At 45.6% G+C, this 25826-nt stretch overlaps 1 protein-coding gene across 3 annotated transcripts in view; it reads left to right on the forward strand.

Annotated features, from left to right (window-relative positions):
* Positions 1-25826, forward strand: part of KCNQ5 (potassium voltage-gated channel subfamily Q member 5) — a 623294-nt gene that overhangs the window by 587167 nt on the left and 10301 nt on the right. For all 3 annotated transcript variants that reach the window (XM_070795470.1, XM_070795469.1, XM_070795471.1), the window contains 2 exons: positions 2776-2884; positions 21701-21832. In XM_070795470.1, the coding sequence (XP_070651571.1) occupies positions 2776-2884; positions 21701-21832 (241 nt within the window). The remainder of the gene's footprint in view (positions 1-2775; positions 2885-21700; positions 21833-25826) is intronic.

Here is a 25826-nt window from a genome sequence, read left to right on the forward strand (position 1 = left end):
TTAATCGAGAGCTTAATTTATGCCTTGAATAATCAAGTGGTAAGTGGTGTGATGAAATTCCCTAATGAGATGCCTTGGATACAGTGACGCCCACCCTCTGCCCAGCCTGTTTCTAATCAAGACAGAGAGACACAGAAGGTCTCACCGGGGCAGGATGGGGGTGGAGAAGGCTGTGTCATCATTGTCAGAGATACTCCCAGTTCCGCTTGCATTCAGCGTGAACCTTATAGTCTCACTCTCTTTACATCTGTGCTTATTGTGACAGCACCTACCTGCTTTAAAAGTTTTCCATTAACCTCATAATAATGAAAGGACCCTGACTTTTATGTTATTTGACTCTCTGGGGGCTTCCCTGGTGGCTCAGTTGCTAAAAAATCTGCCTGCAATGCCAAAGACTTGTAAAGATCTTTATTCCAAATAAGGTCATATTCTAATGTTCTGAGTGGACATGAATTTGGGAGCAAAACATTCCACCCACTACCCCCAATTAAGAGCAGGTTGGGATCAAACTGAAAGAAGAAATGTGGAAAGTTCCTGGAAGGATGTTGTTTAATCTCAGGCATGAAGTTTATGTGCTAAGAGGGCTGTGGTTAATAGGTTAATGTGGGTTAATAAGTCAACCAAGCAAACTGGGCCTGCTGCCCTCGAGGTGTCAGTGAGTCAGGACCAGCCATCAACACAGAGTCAATGGGCGCCTTCTCATTAGAAGGGTGGCCCTCTTCCACGGAGAGATGCTGAGGGTCCCCCAGCCAGTGGGACAGGCTGTGCCCCTGAGCTCTCCTGAACTTCAGGCTGCCTCCGCTGCCCCCTGTGTGTGTCCTGACACTGCTGATGCAATGCAGAGGGCAAGAATTGGACCATAAAGAAGGCTGAGCACCAAAGAATTGACGCTTTCAAACTGTGGTGCTGGAGAAGACTCCTGAGAGTCCCTTGGACTGCAAGGAGGTCAAACCAGTCCATCCTAAAGGAAATCAACCCTGAATATTCATTGAAAGGACTGTTGCTGAAGCTGAAGCTCCAATACTTTGGCCACAAGATTGGAAGAACTGACTCATTGGAAAAGATCCTGATGCTGGGGAAAGTTGAAGGCAGGAGGAGAAGGGGATGACAGAGGATGAGATGGTTGGATGGCATCACTGACTGGATGGACATGAGTTTGATCTAACTTCAGGAGTTAGTGATAGACAGGGAAGCCTGGTGTGCTGCAGTCCACAGGGTCAACGAAGAGTCAGACACGACTTAAAGACTGAACAACAACAGCTCCACTGACCACTGCTGAGGCCTCGAATGAGGCGCTTACCTTCTTGGAGCCTTGATTTCAGTATCTAAAAATCAGGCTTGTCATCACCAACTTGTCCAGTTGCTATAAATAAGAAAACTAACACGTGCAGAAGTTTTGTCTAAGTGCCTGGCATACGTTTCAGCAAGTGGTTATTATTATGATCATTATTGTGAGGTCATGGTTCTGGAGAACCCCCTTAGGATGAAGCTTGGGGACCAGAAGGCCAGAGGGACCATGAACAAGCTGTGAAGACTCATCTGCATCTTTTCCCCCTACTCCGCTCCTGGCATACAATAAACCAAGTAAACACACAGTGAATCATTGAACTGAGTGATGCACCAGCTGAGTTCCAGATGTGAGCCCTGCTCCAATAAATGGGCTGCTTATAGTCATTCAGGACTTACAGCCTGACAAGGACAGCCCATTTCAAAGTCTTCTTCTACGATGTAGCAGATGATCACTGAGCAGAGCAGGTGACAGAAAGCAGTTTTAGTCCCTTGGTGGTGGTGTTCAGTCACTAAATCATGTCTGGCTCTTTGAGACCCCATGGACTGCAGCATGCCATGCTTCCCTGTCCTTCCTACCTCCTGGAGTTTGCTCCAACTTATGTCCATTGAGTCAGTGATGCCATCCAACTATCTCATCCTCTGTCATCCCCTTCTCCTCCTGCCTTCAGTCTTTCCTAGCATCAAGGTCTTTTCAAATGAGTCAGCTCTTCGCATCAGGTGGCCAAAGTATTGGAGCTTCAACATCAGCATCAGTCCTTCCAGTGAATGTTCAGGGTTGATTTCCTTTTGGATTGACCCGTTTGATCTTGCTGTCCAAGGGACTATTCTTTATTCATTTCATAAGCCCTGACTAATTGGTGTTTATTGTAACCCTGCTTCCTTTTCCAAACTTTGTAATTAAACCAAAAGTTGTTTTGCCCAGTTTCTGAGGCATGGACTTTCTTATCCCATCTGAGAACCTGCTCTCAGTTTCAGCCCTGCTGTCATCAGCCAGCTCTGCCCATGTCGAGTAACTGACAGGGAGACAGTGTTCTTGGAGCCAGACGCTCAGCACCCTCGTTCAGGGTGTGGGGCTCCTGGGGTCACGATGTGGGCTTCAACCTCTGTCTAGTTGCCAGTTCATTAAATGTCCAAAACCTGCCTTCCTAACTCCAAACAGCTGCTTTCTAAACTCTGGCTATTAGCTTCAAAAGAACTGAGCAAAAGAGCAGTGTGGATAAGCACAAATCCATCACCACTGCTGGGAAGAAAGGATGTCAACAGCCCCATGTCCCCTGGCAGACAGTTCAGAAGGGTAGTCATGTCAAGTTACGTGAAATGGGTGATCTTGCAGGAAAAGGAGAAAGGATAATAGCAATTGGCAGCCTCACACGTGTGGATTTATAAGCCGAGTCTGTGAGGCCCCCATCCCTATGGAAGACCAGTTGGGGAACGAGTTTTAAATCACCGCTGTGCTGTCATCTAACTCGCCCTTTTCTCCTACAGCTGACACAGCCCTTGGCACCGATGACGTGTACGATGACAAAGGATGCCAGTGCGACGTGTCCGTGGAGGACCTCACCCCACCGCTGAAAACCGTCATTCGGGCAATCAGGTCTGTGAGAACGTTTCACAAACTGATTCTGAGACCTCCCGCTCATTGTTTCAGTCACTGTGTTGCTAAGTTCTCTTTCCTGCAGGTCAAAGTGAAAGTCACTCAGTCGTGTCCGACTGTTTGCAACCCCATGGACTATACAGTCCATGGAATTCTCCAGGCCAGAATACTGGAATGGGTAGCCTTTCCCTTCTCTAGGGAATCTTCCCCATCCAGGGATGAAACCCAGGTCTCCCGCATTGCAGGTAGATTCTTTACCAGCTGAGCCACCAGGGAATCTCCCATAATAATTCCTTTCTTTCTTCCTATTCATCCACATGCCTATTAAATTGTGAGATATTTTTTCTTAATACAGAACTTGACTGTATTCAGCATGAGATGTGTTATAAGTGGTGATTCATGTTGATGTATGGCAAAACCAATACAATATTGTAAAATAATTAGCCTCCAATTAAATAAATTTTTAAAAAAACACACAATGGAAACAACAAAAAAGAGAAAAACTAGGCCAGGTTCCAAACAGATCACATGAGAATTGGCTTATCGTGTGAATTTCTTGCTTTGGTGTATAGATACAGCTGAATTTTTTAAATTATTTTTCTGATTGATGATTCAATCCCTGTTCTGTACTTTGTGTCAAAGAAGAGTCCCTCTTTGTTATTTCAAAGCAGGTTGAGTTCTGAACATGGAGAGCCTGAGTGCTTTGCAGGAAGCTGCAACTGTCCTGCCAAAATTTATTTGTAAAGTCTGACCATGGTACACGTTCTCTCCTGATGGTGGAAAATCAAGAGTGTGTCCAAAGCAACTTTTATCTCCAGAATCCACTTCCACAAACGATCCAGGATCCACACTAAATAAGTTGCTGCTGTTCTGCCCGCCCAGTTCAGTCCTTTTGGGAGAATGTGTATCTGTAGAGGATGCCGAGTGGCTGTCTGCAAAAACGAATGCCTCTGCTCTCTTTGGCTTCTCCTGCCTCTTACCAGGAAGCCTGGGGAGGGCTAAAACTATCCAGCCCAGTGTAGCTACCTAGGTACTTGGTCTGAGCTCAGATGTCAGAGTGATTGATTTTGCATTGCTGGTTCGAGCATCTTGTTAGTCATTGCTGTACTCTGTGGTCAAGGTTGTCTTGGAGAGTAAAGGTGAGTTATAAAGATTTGGGTATTAATAAATGTTTGCAGGGACAAAAAAACTATGATATGATGAAAATGTTTGTCCAGAAGGTGCTTAAATTTTACCTGTAGCTACAGCCCACACAGAAGTGAAGCTAAGCCTGGTCACTTCCCTCCAGGACCTGCGAGCAACACCCCAGTGGTAGGGCACCTGCGTGTCCTGGGCCTCTCGTTTCTTCGTGACTATTACTGACATTCCTTGTCTTTCTCAAAGTCTCCCAGTTTGGGCAGTCATGTGCTCACACTGCCCCCTGGGGATCTCAGAAGCCTTGGGTAATATTTAATCCGAGAAAACCCAAGGATATATAATAAATGCTATCTGCAGCCTCCATTAAATGGATGGAAAGGATCTTTTGTGCACTGCCCAACATTGTAGCCACCAGTCACACGAGGTAATTCAAATTTGAATCAATTACAATGGAATAAGGAGCTTCCCAGGTGGCACCAGTGGAAAAGAAACTGAGACACAAGAGACACGGGTTCAAGCCCTGGGTTGGGAAGACCCCATGAAGTAGGAAATGGCAGCCCCCTCCAGTATTCTTGCTTGGAAAATTCCAAAGGCAGAGGAGCCTGGCGGGCTACAGTCCATAGGGCTGCAAAAGGAGTCGGACGTGACTAAGCCCATGACATGACACAACAATGGAATAAAATGCAAAACTGAGTTCATCAGTGGTGTGGCCAACACGTAAAGCACTCAGGGTCCATGCGCTGCCACGCTCCCACTCTGGGCAGAGACACAGTGCATTCCTATCACTGCGGGAAGTTCTCCAGGACTAGCTGGCCTACAAGTGACCTTGAAATTCTTTCCATCCATCGTGACAGCCGTCAGAGACCCTTGCCTTTATTTGCAACAAATACAGTAAAATCTTATCTCCGGGGAGCAGATTAAGTTTCCTAAAAGTCATACTTAACCCAATTTGTGTCATTTCCCTAGACCTTCTGAAGCTTTTGGCTTTTGCCTTACAATTTACACAAAGAATCTTGAGCTGTGAGGGGAAAAAAAAATGAAATGGGTTTATTCTGCCAACTCAGCATCTTAGCAGCAGCTTGCAATTTATTTTGTTCTACCTTGCTCTTACAACCTGACTGATTTTTGAAAAGTTCTTTGCAGAATTTCCTTGCTTTTCAGAATTCATTCTTGGTTCTTATTTTTAACAGGACTTTATTATTTACACATCTCTCCTTTTTGTGAATTTCGGAAGCTCTCTGCCTGCTACTTCGTAACTCTTGATGTGGTGTTTTTCTTCCCTGTTTCCCTATTCTGCTTAGTGGGTTGTTTTTTTTTAATAACTTCTGAGTTCCATTTAAAATTCTTTGCTTCTATAGAAACATAATAGCTACACTCAGTAGTTAATAACTTAATTGGAAATCTTTGACTTATGATAGAACTTTTAATATCTAAGAATTAAAGGACTACCCAATGCAATCAGCAATTCTGAAAAGGAGTCTGCAAGTAAAAGTCCGTAAATCATATGCAAAAGTGTCCTTTTCCTGAGCTTAATTATATAACAAACTGAACATCAATTGACTGGAATGTTTTTGCTAGAACACGCCCACCGCCCACAGCTCACCTGAAATAGGATTTTATATGCATGTTACTGACTGCAAGTGTGAACCATCTATTATTCATCTCAGAAATGGCGACTCTGTTTTTGGCATTTTCCTTGTTTTCTTTTGGTTGTTTGATTATTTAACATAACAATTTGAACATGCCTTTTGTTTTCCAGTAGCTCTAATAATAATAGTTTTCCTAAGAGACAAATTAAAATTAAAATGTGTAACAAAAAAATATGTATTCCACTGCAAGGATGACAGCATATAAAATAGTATGATTACATTCACAAAGAGTGAAAGTAGGAATTCTTATTTTCAGTTTTTAGTATTTATTAAGCCTCTGACATTTTCTAGTTATTTTGAAAATAAACATTCTCAGGCCATAAGATGATTAAGGTCACTCTCCAAATTCATCTGGATTCCATTCCTGGTGAATTTGAGATTCTTGATGTCTCATCACAGCAAGAACTCAGTGAGAGACAAAGTGATAGGTAAGAAAGTGAAAGAAAAGTGAAGTCGCTCAGTCGTGTCTGACTCTTTTCGACCCATGGACTGTAGCCTACCAGGCTGCTCTGTCCATGGGATTTTCCAGGCTAGAGTACTGGAGTGGGTTGCCATTTCCTTCTCCAGGGGATCTTCCCAACCCAGGGGTCGAACCCGGGTCTCCTGCATTGCAAGCAGACACTTTACCATCTGAGCCACCAGGGAAGTCTAGGTAAGAAAGGTAAGAAATTGATTTATTTAGAGAGAAACATAGTGCACAAATAGAGGTTAAGCCATCTCAAAAGGCGAGAGGCCCTGAAATATGGGATGGTCAGCTTTTATGAGCTGAGTAATTTCATAGGCTCATGAGCAGGAGCCTATGGGCTGTTTATTCCAACTATTTTGGGGAAGGGGCAGAGATTTCCAGGAATTGGGCCACCACCCACTTTTTTCTCTTTGATGATCAACCTCAGAACTCTCGTGGTGCCTGGGGGGTGTGTCACTTAGCTAATATATTACAATAAGCATATAGTGAGGCTCTAAGTCCTCTAAAAGTCGAATCTTCCACCATCTTGGACCCAGTTGGTTCTAACCAGTTTTAGTCAAGCCCTATGGCTATAGCTTCCCTAATGGCTCATATGGTAAAGAATCTGCCTGCCATGCAGGAGACCCAGGTTCTATCCCTGGGAAGGGAAGATCCCCTGGAGAAGGAAATGACGACCCACTCCAGTATTCTTGCCCGGAGAATCACATGAACAGAGGAGCTTGGTGGGCTATAGTCCATGGGATTGCAAAGAGTCAGACACGACTAAGAGACTAACACTTTAGAAAGAATGGCCATGTTATTATTTTAAAGGTTGTGATCTGCCTCTTTTCTCCTGTTTCAATTCCATTACCTAAATGCACTTGGAGACTTTCTTTTTTTAATGAATGACATCATTTTTTATAGTAGTGAACAGCAGCTATTCTTAGACATTTCCAAGCTATGCCTTAAAAGACAGAAAAATACTTTGTTTAGTTCCTCCAGGCTTGCCACAGATTTTTTTCAAAATATTTTTAGTTGGAGTGCATGAGGTTGTTGGAAATGTGTTTTCAAACTCATCTCTGGGAGAGAAGACTGAACTTATTTTTAACAAAAATTCTGTATCTTGTTAATGATTTAATTCAAACACTGTTAAGTTTCTTTGCATTCACTCATATAAATTAATTTCCAAATATAAAAATGAAATTAGCAGGGAAGTAAACAGAATCCCAGGGATGGGGGAGCCTGGCAGGCTGCCCTCTATGGGGTCACACAGAGTCGGATACGACTGAAGCAACTTAGCAGCAGCAGCAGCAAACAGATAACAAGAAAACTGATAAACTCCTGAAAATACTACACACTCTCTTCTCATTGTACAGTTGACCCTTGATCAATGCAGAGTTAGGGGTGCCAACTCCCTGTGTAGTTGAAAATCTGCATATAACTTACATGACTTCCCACAAACTTAACTACCAATAGCCTGCTCTTCACCAGAAGGCTTCCCTATCTATAACATAAACAGTCAATTAACACACAGTTTATACATGTAACATATACAGTATTTTTACCAAAAATCAAGCTAGAGAAAAGAAAATGTTATTAAGAAAATCACAAAGAAGAGAGAATACATTTACAGTATTGAGCTATATGTTTACAGATGAATCATTTCCCTGTACCTACAATATTGTCTCATATAAAACAGTGGAGATGTTATATGTAGTACTAACACTGGGCATCCAAAAGGAAAAGATACTGTGAAAAAATAATTCATATTTATTTATGTTTATTTACAGGTAAAGCAATACATGCATTGATGATGAAGAAGCAGCAATATGATTGCTTCATGGTAGCTTACCTTATACACTAATGAATCCCTCATTATTAAAATTTTTATGGCACACAGCACAGTCAGGTTCATAATACAGTATTGAACTCTATGAGATTTAAAAAAAGAAAAAAACTTCCCTGTACTTGTAAGCTGATATGCAGTTTCTCCAATTATGAGAGAGAGACCTACTGTACAGTATTGAAATTCTTTGAAAGTGAAGTTATAAAACAATAAGAAAGCTAACACACTATTAATTTTATATTAAATATCACTCATGTCTAGGTAAAGATAGATTGTGCTGTGCTTAGTCACTCAGTCATGTCTGACTCTTTGTGACGCCATGGACTGTAGCCCACTAGGTTCCTCTGTCCGTGGGAATTCTCCAGGCAAGAATCCTGGTATGGGTTGTCATGCCCTCCTCCAGGGGATCTTCCTACCCAGGGATCAAGCCCGGGTTGCACTGCAGGCAGATTCTTTACTGTCTGAGCCACCAGGGAAGCCCAAGAATACTAGAGTAGATAACTTCTTCCTTCTCCAGGGGATCTTCCCAACCCAGGGATCGAGCCCGGGTCTCCTGCATTGCAGGCAGATTCTTTGCAAGCTGAGCTACCAGGGAAGCCCCAAAGATAGATTAATATTTACATATGTTTTATGCATTCATGACATACCTAACTTTTTCTTAATTTTTTTCAGTATCTTTAGCTATATCATCTGAGTTTTTTCAAATTGTCACAAATCTCAAAAAAAATTTCCAATATATTTATTGGAAAAAAAATCCACGTATCAAGGAACCCAAGCAGTTCAAACCCGTGTTGGTTAAGGATCCCCTGTATTATGGTATATCCATGTGCTAGGGCTGCCAAGACAGAACACCACCCTCCTGGGGGCGTAACCACCAGAGGTTTATTCTCTCACAGATCTAGAGGCTTGAAGTCCAAGATCAAAGCCCCCTCGGGGCTGGTTTCTTCTGAGGCCTCTCTCCTTGGCCTCAGAGGGCCACCTCCTCATCGTATCCTCATGCAGTCTTTCCTCTGTATGTGTCTGCATCCAAATCTCCCTTTATAAAGACAGCAGTTAGTGTGAGTTCAGGTCTCTGCTAAGATCTCATGTTAACTTATCCACCTCTTTAAAGACCCTGTCTCCAAACACAGCCATATTCTGAGGCCCTGGGCTTTGACATAGAATCTGGGGGGAGAGGGGGGCAGACACAATTCAGCCCATGACACGGGGTGAGACATCAGTTTTCCTATCACTGTTCACAAAGTATTTTCTCAAGCACAATATCAAAATTTTCAGATTAAAAATAAGCCCATTAATTACCTGGATATTCCTTGCAACATCAGACATCCAGGAATATCTGAGCACATTCCCTGGCTCACCTTGCACGCTTGCACTGATTTTGTACAAACACTGCATAAGTGTGAGTCAGGCCAGTTTTGCCCCCAAATCAAGATATGCTCATCAGATGGTGAAGAATCTGCCTGCAGCGTGGGAAACCGAGGTTCGATCCCTGGGTTGGGAAGGTCCCCTAGAGAAGGGAATAATGGCAATCCACTCCAGTATTCTTGCCTGGAGAATTCTGTGGACAAGAAGAGCCTGGCGGGCTATAGTCCACGGTGTCACAGACAGCCGGACACAACTGAGTGACTAAACTTTCACTTTCATGTATTCGAAATAATAGATGTTAAAAGTCATAGTAAAACTCTACATTTATAAAAAGCTCTTGGAAAATAATTTTTAAAAATACAAAAGAGATGGTTGTAGCTGCATTCCTACTGCATGGGCTGGATAAATTCTCAGATGTACTCAGCAAGACAGCACAGGTACCCCGTGTGCAGGCCCGGGTGGCCGGGCAACAGCTTGGTCTGTTAGAACCTTGAGGGGAAACTCTTGCCTGCTCCTCATGGTATTTTTTCATAGAATCACCACATCTAGGATCAAGGCCGCTCCTAATGAGATCCTCTCATCCTCCTAATGAGAACCTCTGTGGTTCTTGTTTACATAACCATGTTTTCTGTCCGTCGTCAAGAAATGAATCAGAATTACAGTGCAACCTGTTCTTGTGAGGAGAACCCAAACAAGGTGAAGGAGATTACTCAGTGTGTGGAGGAAAGAGGGCCCAGAAGCTGGGGATGGGTCACGACCTTAACAGCTCCACGCTCACTCTGTCTCCCGCAGACACGACCTCTCATTTCCTGGATGGAACCAGCCTTCCAGATAATTAGATGATAAATGAGGTCTGGGGTAAAAACTCAACAATTCTTTTTTATAATGTGCATTTTTTACTGAAGCATAGTTGATTTACATGTTGTATTAATTTCTGCTGTATAGCACAGTGACTCACCCATATAGATACACTTTTTTCCACATTCTTTTCCATTATGGTTTATCACGGGATATTGAATATAGTTCCCTGTGCTGTACTGTAGGACCTTACTGTTTATTCATCCTGTATATAGTAGTGACAGCCTTTGTTTTCCTGGGCTCCAAAATCACTGCAGACGGTGACTACAGCCATGAAATTAAAAGACACTTGCTCTTTGGAAGAAAAGCTATGACCAATGTAGACAGCATATTAAAAAGCAGAGACATCACTTTGCCAACAAAGGTCCATCTAGTCAAAGCTATGGTTTTACCAGTAGTCAGGTACAGATGTGAGAGTTGGACCATGAAGAAGGCTGAGCCCTGAAGAATTGATGCTTTTGAACTATGGTCCTGGAGAAGACTCTTAAGAGAAAGAGATCAAACCAGTCAATCCCAAAGGAAATCAACCCTAAATATCCAATAGAAAGACTGATGATGAACCTGAAGCTCCAATACTACAGCCACCTGATTCCAAGAGCCAATTCATTGGAAGAGACCATGATGCTGGGAAAGTCAGAAGGCAGAAGGGGACAACCGAAGATAAGGTGGTTGGATGGCATCACCGACTCTCTGGACTTGAGTTTGAACAAACTCCAGGAGATAGTGAAAGACAAGGAACCCTGGCATGCTGGCCATGGGGTCACAAAGAGTCAGACACTGTTGAGTGACTGAACAACAAAATATAATAGTTTGCATCTGCTAACCCCAAATTCCCCGTCCTTAGTTGAAACTGCACCCTGACTTTACCAGGCCCCGCAGTTAATTCTACCCTCACCCCCCTCCCCGGCCCTAGGCTACTCAGGAAGGTGATCTGAAACCAGCACTGTGCCATCTGGGGCAACCCGCACCACCTCCCTGTGACCTTCCCTCCTCATGGGTGACTTGGGCTGGGGACAGTGCTGACCTTCGCGGTGGTGAAGATCACAGGGGTTCCCCCCTGCAGGGCTCTGGGCACTGGGCCAGCATCCTAACCGGGGCTCTGGGCTCCCTGGGGACCAGCCCACCCTCTGCTCAGGCCAGACCTCCTCCTCTGGGAGCTCCCCCTGCTGGGTCAAGGCTGCCTGCTGTGTGAAAGAAGCCCTGCTTTTTCCCATCTGGGGGTCTGCCTGCTCCCACTTCCCTAGGTGCCTTCTGTTTCCCCTTAAAGTTACCGGCTCACCATGCCCTGTGCTAAGGAGTCGCCCAGAGCAACGCTGTCACTCGGAGCTGGTAGGATGCGAGCCATGAACTCCTTGGGGTGCTGTGCAGCCCCCCGAAATCCCCCTCCCAGGAGTCCAGGACAAGATTCTCCTCTGCCTCCTCCACCCACACAAACCTCCGAACACACTGAAATAGTCACTTTCTCCTCACCGTGGTACACAGTAAGAAGGAAGATGACCTGCAGAGAGCCGGGAGGGGCTGATGTGTGGTCCCAGAGTGTGTGTCCAGGAGACTGCCGTCACCGAGAACTCGGGAGGACATGATGCGGGGAGGCGAGGCCAGATCACAGGAGCAGAAGGCCTCCAGCGCACAGGAAGGTGAGGGGTGTCCACGTGCAGAGGTGACCCTCCTGAGTGAGGCATCATCCCAGCACATGGGAGAGGGACTCTGACTACAGCGGGAAAACAGGCTGCAAAGAGGGGGCGCTGGTGGTTACAGGCCTTCCCAGATGGCACAGTCATAACCCAAGCAGGAGACGCAAGAGATGCCCATTCTGATCCCAGGGTCAGGAAGATCCCCTGGAGTAGGAAATTGCAACCTGCTCCAGTATTTTGCCTAAAAAAAAACATCCCATGGACAGAGGAGCCTGGCGGGCTACAGTCCATGGGGTCGCAAACAGTCGGACACAACTGAGCGACAGCACACATTCTTTGTTACAAACCCTGGGGCTTGCGGGGGCGGAGCCACACAGTCACGGTGAAAAGAAGAGAAGGTGGAGGCCCGGCTCTTTCGATGCAAATGATGACGGGACATCGGGGCTCTTCAATGTAAAAATAATGGGATGTTTAGTGGTTGGAGAGGAGGGAATGGAGGGAGAGGAGTCGATGAGACGCCCTGATGCTGAGTCAGAGGCAGCTGGGAGTGGGGAAGAGGGGTGCAGTGCATGGTTGCAAGTGTCTTTGGGGGCTGCGGTGGGCCCAGCAGGCAGCTGGACCCCTGAATGTGAAGCCCAGGAGACAAGCTAGGAACTAGGACCGACTTGGTCATCATCAGTGCTAATATGGATGGCTTCCAGAAGCATCCTGGAGAGAGCATGGTCCACACTGAATCCAGGTTCACAAACTGTAAAGAACCTGGGAAGGGAACAGGAGCTGATGGAGATAAAGCTGGGGCAACCAGATGGAGGGACCAGGAAGGGGAATAGAGCAGTGAGGAGAGCCTTAGGAGAAGGAGGCAGGGTCCTCTGTGGTTAAACTCTGCTAAGAGGTCAAGAAAAGAAAGAGGGACAAGGTCCTTGGAAATCAGCAACAAAGAGGTCACCTGGAAATTTGGAGAAAATTTCAATAGAGGCCAAAATGTTGGAGCCAGATTGTAAGCACATTTTTTTAAATTAGAATCTTTCTCCCTAGTAGGAACATAAATGAGGCATCAAGAATATAACTAGCAAAGACTCATCAGCTCTTCTGAAATTGCTCAGATCTGATCAGCCAAGAGAAGAGCCCCAGATGACTTGTCAATTTCTGAATGGGGTGTGGAGATCACACCTGATTGTAACCCCAGGTTGAGTCAGGAGGTTTCCCAGTTTTCTCGCCCTGGGTTCTTCCTATTCTCGAAGGCACGAAGGTTCTCTTACCAGGCTCTAAAATGCATTCTCAACTCCGTATCCTTAAATCTCACTTCAAAGTTCAGACAAAAATATACTCCACAAATAGAGAAGAGGCACATGTCTGCCATTGAGGGTTTTTGTTAAAACCCGCAAGCTGTTTAATCATCACCAGCTCTTTAACTTTGCCGATGGCATCTGGGCTGTTTTAGCAGAGGTGATGGGAGAAGGCGATGGCACCCCACTCCAGTACTCTTGCCTGGAAAACCCCATGGACGGAGGAGCCTGGTAGGCTTCAGTCCATGGGGTCGAGAAGAGTCGGACACGACTGAGTGACTTCACTTTCACTTTTCACTTTCATGCATTGGAGAAGGAAATGGCAATCCACTCCGGTGTTCTTGCCTGGAGAATCCCAGGGACGGGGGAGCCTGGTGGGCTGCCATCTATGGGGTCGCACAGAGTCAGACACGACTGAAGCGACTTAGCAGCAGCAGCAGCAGAGGTGATGAGTCTTTGTTTGCAAGTCACTAGGAAAACATTCTTGCCAGCCAAGTCTGTGACACGTGATAGGACAGGATGCTGTTAGGGAACATTTTATGAATCATTTAGCACAGATTTTTTAATCAGCTAATATCCTCCCTGGAATATTCTTTTTGTTTGTTTCTGTTTTGAAGATAATTGCTTGTGGCCACATTTTGCCCTGAGGCTGCATTAAACCAGTGTGTTCACTGAAAATGCACTTACTTTGCAGCATCGAATTTTTAACCTTTTACTTTGGTATAATTTAAACTGAATCTCCTATTCATTACCAAGATCAAAAATATTCAAGAGTAATCAACATGTATGGACAGTTTGTTGACTTACTTATTTGTTTCAAACTTTAAAGTTTATGTAGGGTTTTATAGTCCCAGGAAAATGAAATTCCCCAGTGTATCCATGGTTACCACATTAGTGCTCACAAAATTCTAGGAAGGAAAGTTACCCATTTGTAGACTGGCTTGGATCCAGAAGTTCTTGCTTGGGTTTTACTACTCTCACCTCTTTGAAAGAAAGCCAAACACTATGAACAGAAGAACCTACTAGACGTTGAGTGTGCAACAATACTAAGGGAGTTCCCTGGTGGCCTAGTAGATAAGATTTCACTGCCATGCTACTGCTACTGCTAAGTCGATTCAGTCGTGTCCGACTCTGTGAGACCCCATAGACGGCAGCCCACGAGGCTCCCCCGTCCCTGGGATTCTCCAGGCAAGAACACTGGAGTGGGTTGCCATTTCCTTGTCCAATGCATGAAAGTGAAAAGTGAAAGTGAAGTCGCTCAGTCGTGTCCGACTCTAGCGACCCCATGGACTGCAGCCTACCAGGCTCCTCCATCCATGGGATTTTCTAGGCAAGAGTACTGGAGTGGGGTGCCATCGCTTTCTCCAGCCATGACCTGGGCTCAATCCTTGGTGGGGGAACTGAGATCCCACAAGCCACATGGTGTGGCCAAAAAAAAGAAAGAATCTCCCTTTAAAAAAAAAAAATGAAATTTTAAGCATTAGAAGGAAAACCCTATTCCCAGTGGTGGAAACAATGTGACCCTAAAACTTCCCTGACCCCTAAGTCAGCCGAGTGAGGCATCTGCTTTCCCCTCAGGTGAGGACATCTGGTAGACTGTGTATAGTGGAGCTGATTTATGTCTCTATCAAGAACTGACAGCAAGAAAATGAAACTGACCAGTGCTTCCTCTTCACGCCTGGAGTTCCTTAGTCACTGGCTGGCAGCCCTGTCTGAGATGACAGGAGGGTGAAGGAGTCTCGGCGTGAAAAGTAAGAATGAAAGTGTCGGTCACTCGGTTGTGTCTGACTCTCTGTGACCCCGTGGACTGTGGCCCACCAAGCTTCTCTGTCCGTGGAATTCTCCAGGCAAGAATACTGGAGTTTCGGTGTATGATTCTACAACTAGTTTTAAAGCGTTTCAAAGTCTAGATACCATATACACGAAGGCAGAATGTATTATTGAATCATGATTATATGTTAACAGGAAAATAACTTTAGTGAAACATCCAAACAAGTGGTCAACACACCTTCAGTGGAGACCCAAATTATCAACTTCCATGGGTCTGGTTATCTAGAAGTCGGATCTGTTCCATGATCAGCCCCCCCACAAATTGACCAGTCTCTAAAAGGCTAGAAAGAGAGAGAGATTTCATGACAGAGGCCCTGGGTCACTTCAAAGATGAGCCCCAGACAGATAGATGCTGCACTTCTCATGGGAGTAACAAGTCGGGATTGAATTTGCCAAACCGGGAAAGAAATGGATGTGGAATGCAGGTTACTAGAGGAGATCCGCACAGTGCACCAGTGTAAATCCACACCAAAAACATAAGATCTGGAACACGATGGGCCATTTCTGAGCCCAGAGAAGTTTGTCATGTGTCCCCAGAGATGGGGTTGCAGAGTGGGAAGAGTCTGGGCTACACGCTGCTCTCCCGTGTGTCTGGGACCCTCCTACATGACCCCTGGCCTCCAGTGTGAAGCCTGGCACATCAGGGGCGCCCAGTGAGGAGTGAATGACCCGGTCCCACTCACCAGCATCCTTTGGCATCACTCAGGGAAGCAGCCACCCTGAGCTCATGGAGATTCCCCGGGCTCTAGGCACATGGGACCCTTGAGTCCCGTTAGGGCCCCTGACCACAGGCACTGTGGCCTCCACCGAGACCCCAGAGATGGAGAGATTGAGACCAGCTGGTCCTACAGGCCTCTTGGGCTCTACATTCCCTCTCAGTGGAGCCAGGGCCCCTGCACACACTAACAGGAGCTCGATGAGTGTTTACTGTGAGGATGAACGGATCCATCGCCAGGCATATCCTCTCCTTTCCAAGGCAGCCCTTGAGAAGCTAACGGGACGTGTTGGCTGGCTCCTGGTGGGACTTCAGGTCTTCCCTGGGAGGAGTGGGGCACGAAGCACTGTGCTCTGACTGGAGGCCTGACACCCAGGCCCACGGTTCACACCACCTCGTGTGGGCCTGATCTGTATGATTCGAATGATACCCAAAGTGCCTTCACTCCTTTGCAGGGAGGTGGGGCCCTGAGGTCATTCTGCCCCACCCCCACCCCAATTCCGCCTCCTGTCCGTAATGCTCAACCGGGCTGCAGGTTCGAATCACCAGAGGAGGCTTTTAAAGTCTCTGGATCAATTAAATGGCGTTTCTGGAGGTGGAAGCGGGCACCCGCCTTTTTTAAGCAGCTTGATGAGGACGCTGCTGTCTTTAGAGCCAATGATACCGCCTCTCGGGTTCACCGTCTGAGCCCTCCGCCCGCGCGTGGTTTGGCGGCTGCCCGCCTGTCCGTCGGTCTGGTGGTGGCCACGGTTACCCCGCGTCTGTTTTCTAGTCTCATCTCTGCATATTCACATGCAGGGTTTTTAACCCCGACTTAAGAGGCCTGAGACAAGACTTTTGCAAGATTCCGTGACTCATGGCAGCACAACAAATGCACCTCCACTTCCTTATAAGTGCACATGTGTTGTGTGTATATATAGCTATACTCCACTCGGAGTTTAACTTGCTGCGGCGATTTCTTCGTGCTCAGAGAACTGCTTGAGCAGATTTCTTCCCTTTTCAAGCCAGGTGCCAGTTTAGGTTTGTGGTGAATCTCTTGCTCCCTCTCGTGGTCACGCCGGGGCATGTCCGCTGCAAGAGGAACTTCTGGACTCCTGGCCCGCTCAGGCACCCCCAGCAGTGAGGATGCTAGGTTCAGGGTCTTTTGCTGTTTGCTGCAGTCCATGGGGTCGCTAAGAGTTGGACACAACTGAGCGACTTCACTTTCACTTTTCACTTTCATGCATTGGAGAAGGAAATGGCAACCCACTCCAGTGTTCTTGTCTGAAGAATCCCAGGGACGGGGGAGCCTGATGAGCTGCTGTCTATGGGGTCGCACAGAGTCGGACACTACTGAAGCGACTTAGCAGCAGCAGCAATGTGAGCTCCCAGAGTGCAGTGAGACTGTAACCTATCGGCCCACCTTTTGGCCTCCTCCGAAGGCCCTTCCAGCAACGCCGGAAAGAACAAGCCATGCACATGGCAAAATTTTATCCAGTGCCTGCTATGTGCTAGGCATGAGAGTGAAAAGAGGCAGTTCATGTAAAGTATCGTTTCTGTTGCTGTTATTTTGTGTTAAAATATTAACATCTTAATACCAAGACAAGAGTAGAACATTGTGATTAAGAGCTCAGCGCTGGAGGGACACTGGTTCAGATCCCACGCTGACATGCTGTTTAACTTCAGGCAAGTCACTTAACTTCTTCAGGCCTCAGTTTGCTTATCTGCAAAATGGAGCTGACTAGAGTCCCCATCTCCTAGGTTATACTATAGAGTACTGCCTGGCAGTACTGTCATCTTAATCATTTAATGCATTATAAAGGTTCTAATTTCACTCTAGAATGATTGCTCAAACCCTCCTTCCTATCAGGCAATTCATAGATCATATTAAACTTCTATTGTTGTTGTTGTTTAGTCGCTCAGTTGTGTCTGACTCTTTGCACTTTGCAACCCCATGGACTGCAGCATGCCAGGCTTCCCTGTCCTTCACCATCTCCTGGAATTTGGTCAAACTCACATCCATTGAATCGGTGATGCCATCCAACCATCTCATCCTCTGTCATCCTCTTCTCCTCCTGCCTTCAATCTTTCCTAGCATCATGGTCTTTTCCAATGAGTTGGCTGTTTGCATCAGGTGGACAAAGCACTGGAGCTTCAGCAATCAGTCCTTCCAATGAACATTTAGGGTTCATTTCCTTTAGGATGGACTGGTTTGATCTCCTTGTTGTCTAAGGGACTCTCAAGAGTCTTCTCTAGCACCACAGTTTGAAAGCATCAATTCTTCAGTGCTCAGCCTTCTTTATGGTCCAACTCTCACATCCATACATGACTACTGGAAAAGCCATGATTAGGGATAGGGGAACCCACGCTGGATATGGCCTAATTTCTGTAGGGGCCCTCTGAGAGAGTGAAGAGGGCCAGTTCAAGGGCAGAGTGAATTTGCCCCCCAAGAAGACACAGCTGGCGATGAGATGACAAGACTAACGTGGCCTCTAGCTTACTTGTGAGAGTGTCAGCGGACACACAGAGGATGCAGGAGAATGTCCAGTGATTGGACCGCCAGACGTTCTCCTGAACCTGTACAAGTGTGCCTGCCCGGCCCGGCCCAGTGGCTCCAGCTTAGCAGGGCAGTAAATGCTCGGGCCTGGGTATCTGCAAACTCTACGTGGTACTGCTTCTGTTACCTGGGATGGCTTCCCCAACCTACTGAGCCTTCACTTGACCCAAATATTAAATGTGGAAAATTCTTAGGGTTTCATGCAACATCGTGGAGGGCCTCCTGCTTAGTGCAGGGCCAACCATCCTGCAAGGTCACAGCGGTGGGAGAGTCACCCATGTGAAGATGGGGAGGGTGAGACCTTCACATCCCACCATCCAGCTCCATGTCCAGGAGATGGGAACCCCGGGACCTCAGGTCCAGCTCATGACATGGTAGAGACAGAAGCCATCTGAGTCGTCCTGGGGTCGCCAGGGAGGCGAGGGGGCTTAGCTCAGTCTCCCAGGTTTTCCACTCTCTTCCTTCTGATTTCACCCGTGAAAATCAAGTCCAGTCCCTGGAACAAGAGAGAGGGGATTGGATGGAGGGAAGGAAGCCGAGGTGTCTGGATGGTACAAACATCTCAAATCACCTACCTTCACGACCAGGGTCTTTGATCAGGAAGAGCCATCACACAATGGCATGACTTCTAGGGAGCACGTCCCCATGGACCAAGCCTGGCACTCAGGATCTTTACAAGCGTCTGCAGCGACCTCCTAGGGACAGGAAGCTAAGGTTTTCCTCTATTCAGACTTTAACCATGTGTTTGTCCCTGTTCTTCTGATGGCCCTATGATATATAAATTTCATTCTGCCACCAGGCTGTCCCCATCCTTACCCTGGAAGGTTTCATTTTGCTATCAGCTCTCTCTCTCTACATTCGGTACTTACTGAGTAATGACTGTGTCATTTGTTCCTTACTTTCAGTGGTTTTTTTTCCTCTTTCCACATAATGATATCTTATTACTTGTGATTTAATTCTTCTCTGAAATCCTAATTATATTAGTAATTTAAGAGAAAAGAATATTATATTTTCATGATTTTCAGGAGCAGTTCTATTTAAAGAATTCTTTGCTGAATCAGAGCCCTAATTATTAATGAATAAACATTTATTTTACTTTAGCAAGTTTTTTTGTATTCATGAAACAGAGTCAATGGCTTCAGCTCTGCCTGAAATGTGCCTTGAAGAACTCAGGTCTGTTTTATTCAGAAGATCTCAGGAGTGTTCCCTGTCACAGAACAACATAAACAGCTTTGTACAACTAGAGAAAAGCTGGTCCCCAGCCGTCTCTGATCCTTGCCAGGGATCGTTTGAGATGCTGGGAGGGAAAACAGCCTCTGCCATCAATGAATCTCCTTGAGAATCCAGAAGGGCTGGCATGGGCCTGCAGGCAGACGAATGAGGGCAAGGGATGAGCGTCTGGAGAGAGGAGGTGGGTGCTCTCCCCCCACTCCGTCACCCCCTCCCCTCACCAGGGAGCTGCCATCAGAGCCTCCAGACAAACAAACCATTCCTCCCTGCATTCAGGGACCTCATACGGCCTGGTGGAGGCAGATATATAAGCAAATAATTACAGAAGCAGTTCTATTTCAAGAATGTATTAGTAAAGGTTAATAGACCAGTGACTACTTTGAAAGAAAGGCAGAAGTTTCTATTAAAACTGGCGTTAGGACTGAGTCTTGACGATCTTGTAGGATTTCAGGAAGAGGAAAGAGCATACACAGACAGTGGTGGTATGCAGTTGAGTGGTGTGTTTGTGGTCCCGCAAGTTCCAAGGAGGAACGGGATAAGAATGAGGAGGAGAGGTGCGCAGAGGCCAGGACAGCAACAGCCTTATGGGATGTGAGAAGGAGTGTGATGTTTACCCAGGAGGCCAAGGAAAACCAATGTGGTTGAGGAAGAGGGTAAGAATATTAAGAACAAGTGATTCAGGAATGATTTGGAAATGCCCTGGCTATCCAGTGATTAGGACTCCCTGCCTCCACTGCAGTAGGTATGGGTTTGATCTCTGGTCAGAGAACTAAGATCCTGAAAGTCAAGTGGTGCAGGCCAAAAAAAGGGGGGGAAAGAAAGAAAAAGAAATGATTCAGCAATGATTAGATACAATCATTCTGAAGTCAATAGTAAATTATAGGATCAAGTTTGGGGCTTAACAACCAACAAGACAACTTGGATTCATTGCAATCAGCTGTCATTTAGGATAGGCAATTTTCCATTTAAACCTGCATTTCTTCCCAATCATCCCACTTTCCACCAAGGAGCAATACCTTTTGGTTCAGAGAGCCTAGTTGACTGATTCCCAGCTGGGGACCCATGAGTGTGATAACAGGAGTCTATGAGCCAATTAATAGTTGAATAAACACCAACCAGTTTTACATATAGCTGCAGTAAGGCTGCACAGATGCAATAAAATGCTATGCTTCTCTGCTTTCTCCAGGAATTATATCAAGTTGTTGTAGCAACTGGTTATCTTAGGCAGCTTAGCTATTCATGGCATCATGAAATGTCTTGATAAAATACTGTTTTAAAACATGAGTCCATATTGGGGGTCAGGCATTGTAATTAACAAGACTTCTGATTCTGAAAAGTCTAGACATCCAGCTTAGGTGACGAGTGTGTTATGTTTGAAACATAAAGAACTTAGGTAGCTAATTGAGCAGTATTCTGCAGGAATAATTTATGAAGCAAATTTTTCATAAATTTCTATACAAATGTACATTTCCCTAGAGAGAATGGAGTTTCGTAGCATATCTGCATCTCCAAAATGCACATACCTATATAAAAGACCATTTTGACGTTTATATTTTATGGGATGGTTAACACCACCTTTGGAGAAGGAAATGGCAACCCACTCCAGTGTTCTTGCCTGGAGAATCCCAGGGACGGGGGAGCCTGGTGGGCTGCCCTCTATGGGGTCGCACAGAGTCGGACACGACTGAAGTGACTTAGCAGCAGCAACACCACCTTATATCTTGGACTACTGGCGGGGGCGGAGGGTGTCACATGAGAAGAGTAGAATTGCATTTTGACTTTAATTTTACTTCAGAGTTTCAGTGGACTTTAAACAGTTCCAAGAATTAGTATTAATATTTAGTCTCTTATGTAGTGGGTTTCCCTGGTGGCTCAGTGGTAAAGAATCTGCCTGCCAGTGTAGGAGACGCGGGTTCAATCTCTGGGTTGGGAAGATCCCCTGGAGGCGGAGATGGCAACCCACTCCAGTATTCTTGCCTGGAGAATCCCATGGACAGAGCAGCCTGGAGGGCTGCAGTCCATGGGGTCACAAAGAGTTGGACATGACTTAGCAACTAAACAACAACTCTTTTGTAGTGTGTTTTTCTACTCTCAGGGTGTGCCTCAGAGGAGATAGTTCATATAACCTCAGGCTTTCCTGTTGCCTTTCTGCAGATGCAGGAACCTAAAATAACTTCATGCTTGACTTTCTTCCCCCAGCATTTCCTCTGTATACTAGTGAGCTGTTTGGGTAACTTCTTTTAGTGAAGTTACAAAGATTAATATGTAATACGTTGCTCTTACAGAATTATGAAGTTTCATGTTGCAAAACGGAAGTTTAAGGAAACACTCCGCCCATACGATGTAAAAGATGTCATCGAACAATACTCTGCTGGTCACCTGGACATGCTGTGCAGGATTAAAAGCCTGCAGACACGGTGAGCAACTCGAAGGTTACCTGTTCTAAGGGGACAGGCACAGAACTGTCTGGGAGTCACCCCTCCAAAGTAGGGAAATTCTTGAATTCCATGTTTCTGACTCATTTTTAGTGGACAACCGGACTTCTGTGTTAAAATGTAGATTCTATTTCAATATAAATCAGGCACTGAAAACCTTTAAGTATGGACAGTGTCTAGTGTCTCGTCTATGGAAATGGGGGTGTTGGCGGTGGCTGCAGAGGACTGCTGTGGGACTGCATGAGTTAAAGCAGGGGCCTGAGTGCTTGTGCAACGTTCAAGGTGGCTGCTGATGTCATTTTGTTATTGCCTGAATCCTATATCGGAGACGGCAATGGCACCCCACTCCAGTACTCTTGCCTGGAAAATCCCATGGATGGAGGAGCCTGGTAGGCTGCAGTCCATGGGGTTGCTAAGAGTTGGACACGACTGAATGACTTCACTTTCACTTTTCCCTTTCATGCATTGGAGAAGGAAATGGCAACCCACTCCAGTGTTCTTGCCTGGAGAATCCCAGGGATGGGGGAGCCTGGTGGGCTGCCATCTATGGGGTCCCACAGAGTCGGACACAACTGAAGCGACTTAGCAGCAGCAGCAGCAGAATCCTATATATCCTTTAGAAATAAGCTAATCTTTCTCCTTCTTAAGCCTGACAAAGACAGACCTACAAAGACAGACCTCTCCCTCCTCTGACCCCGTGTGGCATGTAGAGTCCCCTGCAGGTCACCATCATGTCCCTCGTGGTGGGATCCTGCACTGAGAGTCCAGGAAGAGAAACTGAGGTTGTGTATTGGCTCCTGTATTGCTTCCCAGGGGCACATCTGTTCCCCTGGCTCTGAACCAAGCCTGGGCCTGTCCCTCCATCCCTGTTCTGCAATAGGCTGGCTACACACCATCTTTCCAGTGAGGGCTGAAAGAAATGAGTATGTTACTCTAACACGTGCTTGATTGTGTTATCTTGAAGCCAAAATATTTAGTTCAGTTTGTCTTGCTTCACAGTTCAGTTCACTTCAGTTCAGTCACTCAGTCCTGTCCGACTCTGCGACCCCATGAATCGCGGCACGCCAGGCCTCCCTGTCCATCACCAACTCCTAGAGTTCACTCAGACTCACGTCCATTGAGTCAGTGATGCCCTCCAGCCATCTCATCCTCTGTCATCCCTTTCTCCTCCTGCCCACAATCCCTCCCAGCATCAGAGTCTTTTCCAATGAGTCAACTCTTCACATGAGGTGGCCAAAGTACTGGAGTTTCAGCTTTAGCATCATTCCTTCCAAAGAACACCCAGGACTGATCTCCTTTAGAATGGACTGGTTGGATCTCCTTGCAGTCCAAGGGACTCTCAAGAGTCTTCTCCAACACCACAGATCAAAAGCATCAATTCTTCGGCACTCAGCTTTCTTCACAGTCCAACTCTCACATCCATACATAACTACTGGAAAAACCCTAGCCTTGACTGGACAGACCTTTGTTGGCAAAGTAATGTCTCTGCTTTTCAATATGCTATCTAGGTTGGTCATAACTTTCCTTCCAAGGAGTAAGCGTCTTTCAATTTCATGGCTGCAGTCACCATCTGCAGTAATTTTGGAGCCCCCCAAAATAAAATCTGACACTGTTTCCACTGTTTCCCTATCTGTTATTTCCTATGAAGTCATGGGACCAGATGCCATGATCTTCGTTTTCTGAATGTTGAGCTTTAAGACAACTTTTCACTCTCCTCTTTCACTTTCATCAAGAGGCTTTTTAATTCCTCTTCACTTTCTGCCATAAGGGTGGTGTCATCTACATATCTGAGGTTATTGATATTTCTCCCAGCAATCTTGATTCCAGTTTGTGCTTCTTCCAGCCCAGCATTTCTCATGATGTACTCTGCATAGTAGTTAAATAAACAGGGTGACAATATACAGCCTTGACGTACTCCTTTTCCTATTTGGAACCAGTCTGTTGTTCCATGTCCAGTTCTAACTGTTGCTTCCTGACCTGCATATAGGTTTCTCAAGAGGCAGGTCAGGTGGTCTGGTATTCCCATCTCTTTCAGAATTTTCCACAGTTTATTGTGATCCACAAAGTCAAAGGCTTTGGCATAGTCAATAAAGCAGAAATAGATGTTCTTCTGGAACTCTCTTGCTTTTTCCATGATCCAGCGGATGTTGGCAATTTGATCTCTGGTTCCTCTGCCTTTTCTAAAACCAGCTTGAACATCTGGAAGTTCAGGGTTCACATATTGCTGAAGCCTGGCTTGGAGAATTTTGAGCATTACTTTACTAGAATGTGAGATGAGTGCAATTGTGCGGTAGTTTGAGCATTCTTTGGCATTGCCTTTCTTTGGGACTGGAATGAAAACTGACCTTTTCCAGTCCTGTGGCCACTGTTGAGTTTTCCAAATTTGCTGGCATATTGAGTGCAGCACTTTCACAGCATCATCTTTCAGGATTTGAAATAGGTCAACTTGAATTCCATCACCTCCACTAGCTTTGTTCATAGTGATGCTTTCTAAGGCCCTCTTGACTTCACATTCCAGGATGTCTGGCTCTAGGTGAGTGATCACACCATTGTGATTATCTGGGTCGTGAAGATCTTTTTTGTACAGTTCTTCTGTGTATTCTTGCCACCTCTTATTAATATCTTCTGCCTCTGTTAGGTCCGTACTATTTGTGTCCTTTATCGAGCCCATCTTTGCATGAAACGTTCCCTTGGTATCTCTAATTTTCTTGAAGAGATCTCTAGTCTTTCCCATTCTGTTGTTTTTCTCTATTTCTTTGCGTTGATCACTGAGGAAGGCTTTCTTATCTCTTCTTGCTATTCTTTGGAACTCTGCATTCAGATGCATATATCTTTCCTTTTCTCCTTTGCTTTTCGCTTCTCTTCTTTTCACAGCTATTTGTAAGGCCTCCCCAGACAGCCATTTTGGGTTTTTTTTGCATTTCTTTCCATGGGGATGGTCTTGATCCCTGTCTCCTGTACAATGTCACGAACCTCAGTCCATAGTTCATCAGGCACTCTATCTATCAGATCTAGTCCCTTAAATCTATTTCTCACTTCCACTGTATAATCATAAGGGATTTGATTTAGGTCATACATGAATGGTCTAGTGCTTTTTCCTACTTTCTTCAATTTAAGTGTGAATTTGGCAATAAGGAGTACATGATCTGAGCCACAGTCAGCTCCCGGTCTTGTTTTTGCTGACTGTATAGAGCTTCTCCATCTTTGGCTGCGAAGAATATAATCAATCTGATTTCGGTGTTGACCATCTGGTGATGTCCATGTGGAGAGTCTTCTCTTGTGTTGTTGGAAGAGGGTGTTTGCTATGACCAGTGCGTTCTCTTGGCAACACTCTATTAGCTTTTGCCCTGCTTCATTCCATATTCCAAGGCCAAATTTGCCTGTTACTCCAGGTGTTTCTTGACTTCCTACTTTTGCATTCCAGTCCCCTATAATGAAAAGGACATCTTTTTTGGGTGTTAGTTCTAAAAGGTCTTGTAGGTCTTCATAAAACCATTCAACTTCAGCTTCTTCAGCATTACTGGTTGGGGCATAGACTTGGATTACTGTGATATTGAATGGTTTGCCTTGGAAACGAACAGAGATCATTCTGTCGTTTTTGAGATTGCATCCAAGTACTGCATTTTGGACTCTTTTGTTGACCATGATGGCTACTCCATTTCTTCTAAGGGATTCCTGCCTGCAGTAGTAGATATAATGGTCATCTGAGTCAAATTCACCCATTCCAGTCCATTTTAGTTCGCTGACTCCTAGAATGTCGACATTCACTCTCGCCATCTCCTTTTTGACCACTTCCAATTTGCTTTATTCATGGACCTAACATTTAAGGTTCCTATGCAATATTGTTCTTTACAGCATCGGACCTTGCTTCTATCACCAGTCACATCCACAGCTGGGTATTGCTTTTGCTTTGGCTCCATCCCTTCATTCTTTCTGGAGTTATTTCTCCACTGATCTCCAGTAGCATATTAGGCAC

Source organism: Bos indicus, chromosome 9 (assembly GCF_029378745.1).
Source record: "Bos indicus isolate NIAB-ARS_2022 breed Sahiwal x Tharparkar chromosome 9, NIAB-ARS_B.indTharparkar_mat_pri_1.0, whole genome shotgun sequence".
Classification (NCBI taxonomy): Eukaryota; Metazoa; Chordata; class Mammalia; order Artiodactyla; family Bovidae; genus Bos; species Bos indicus.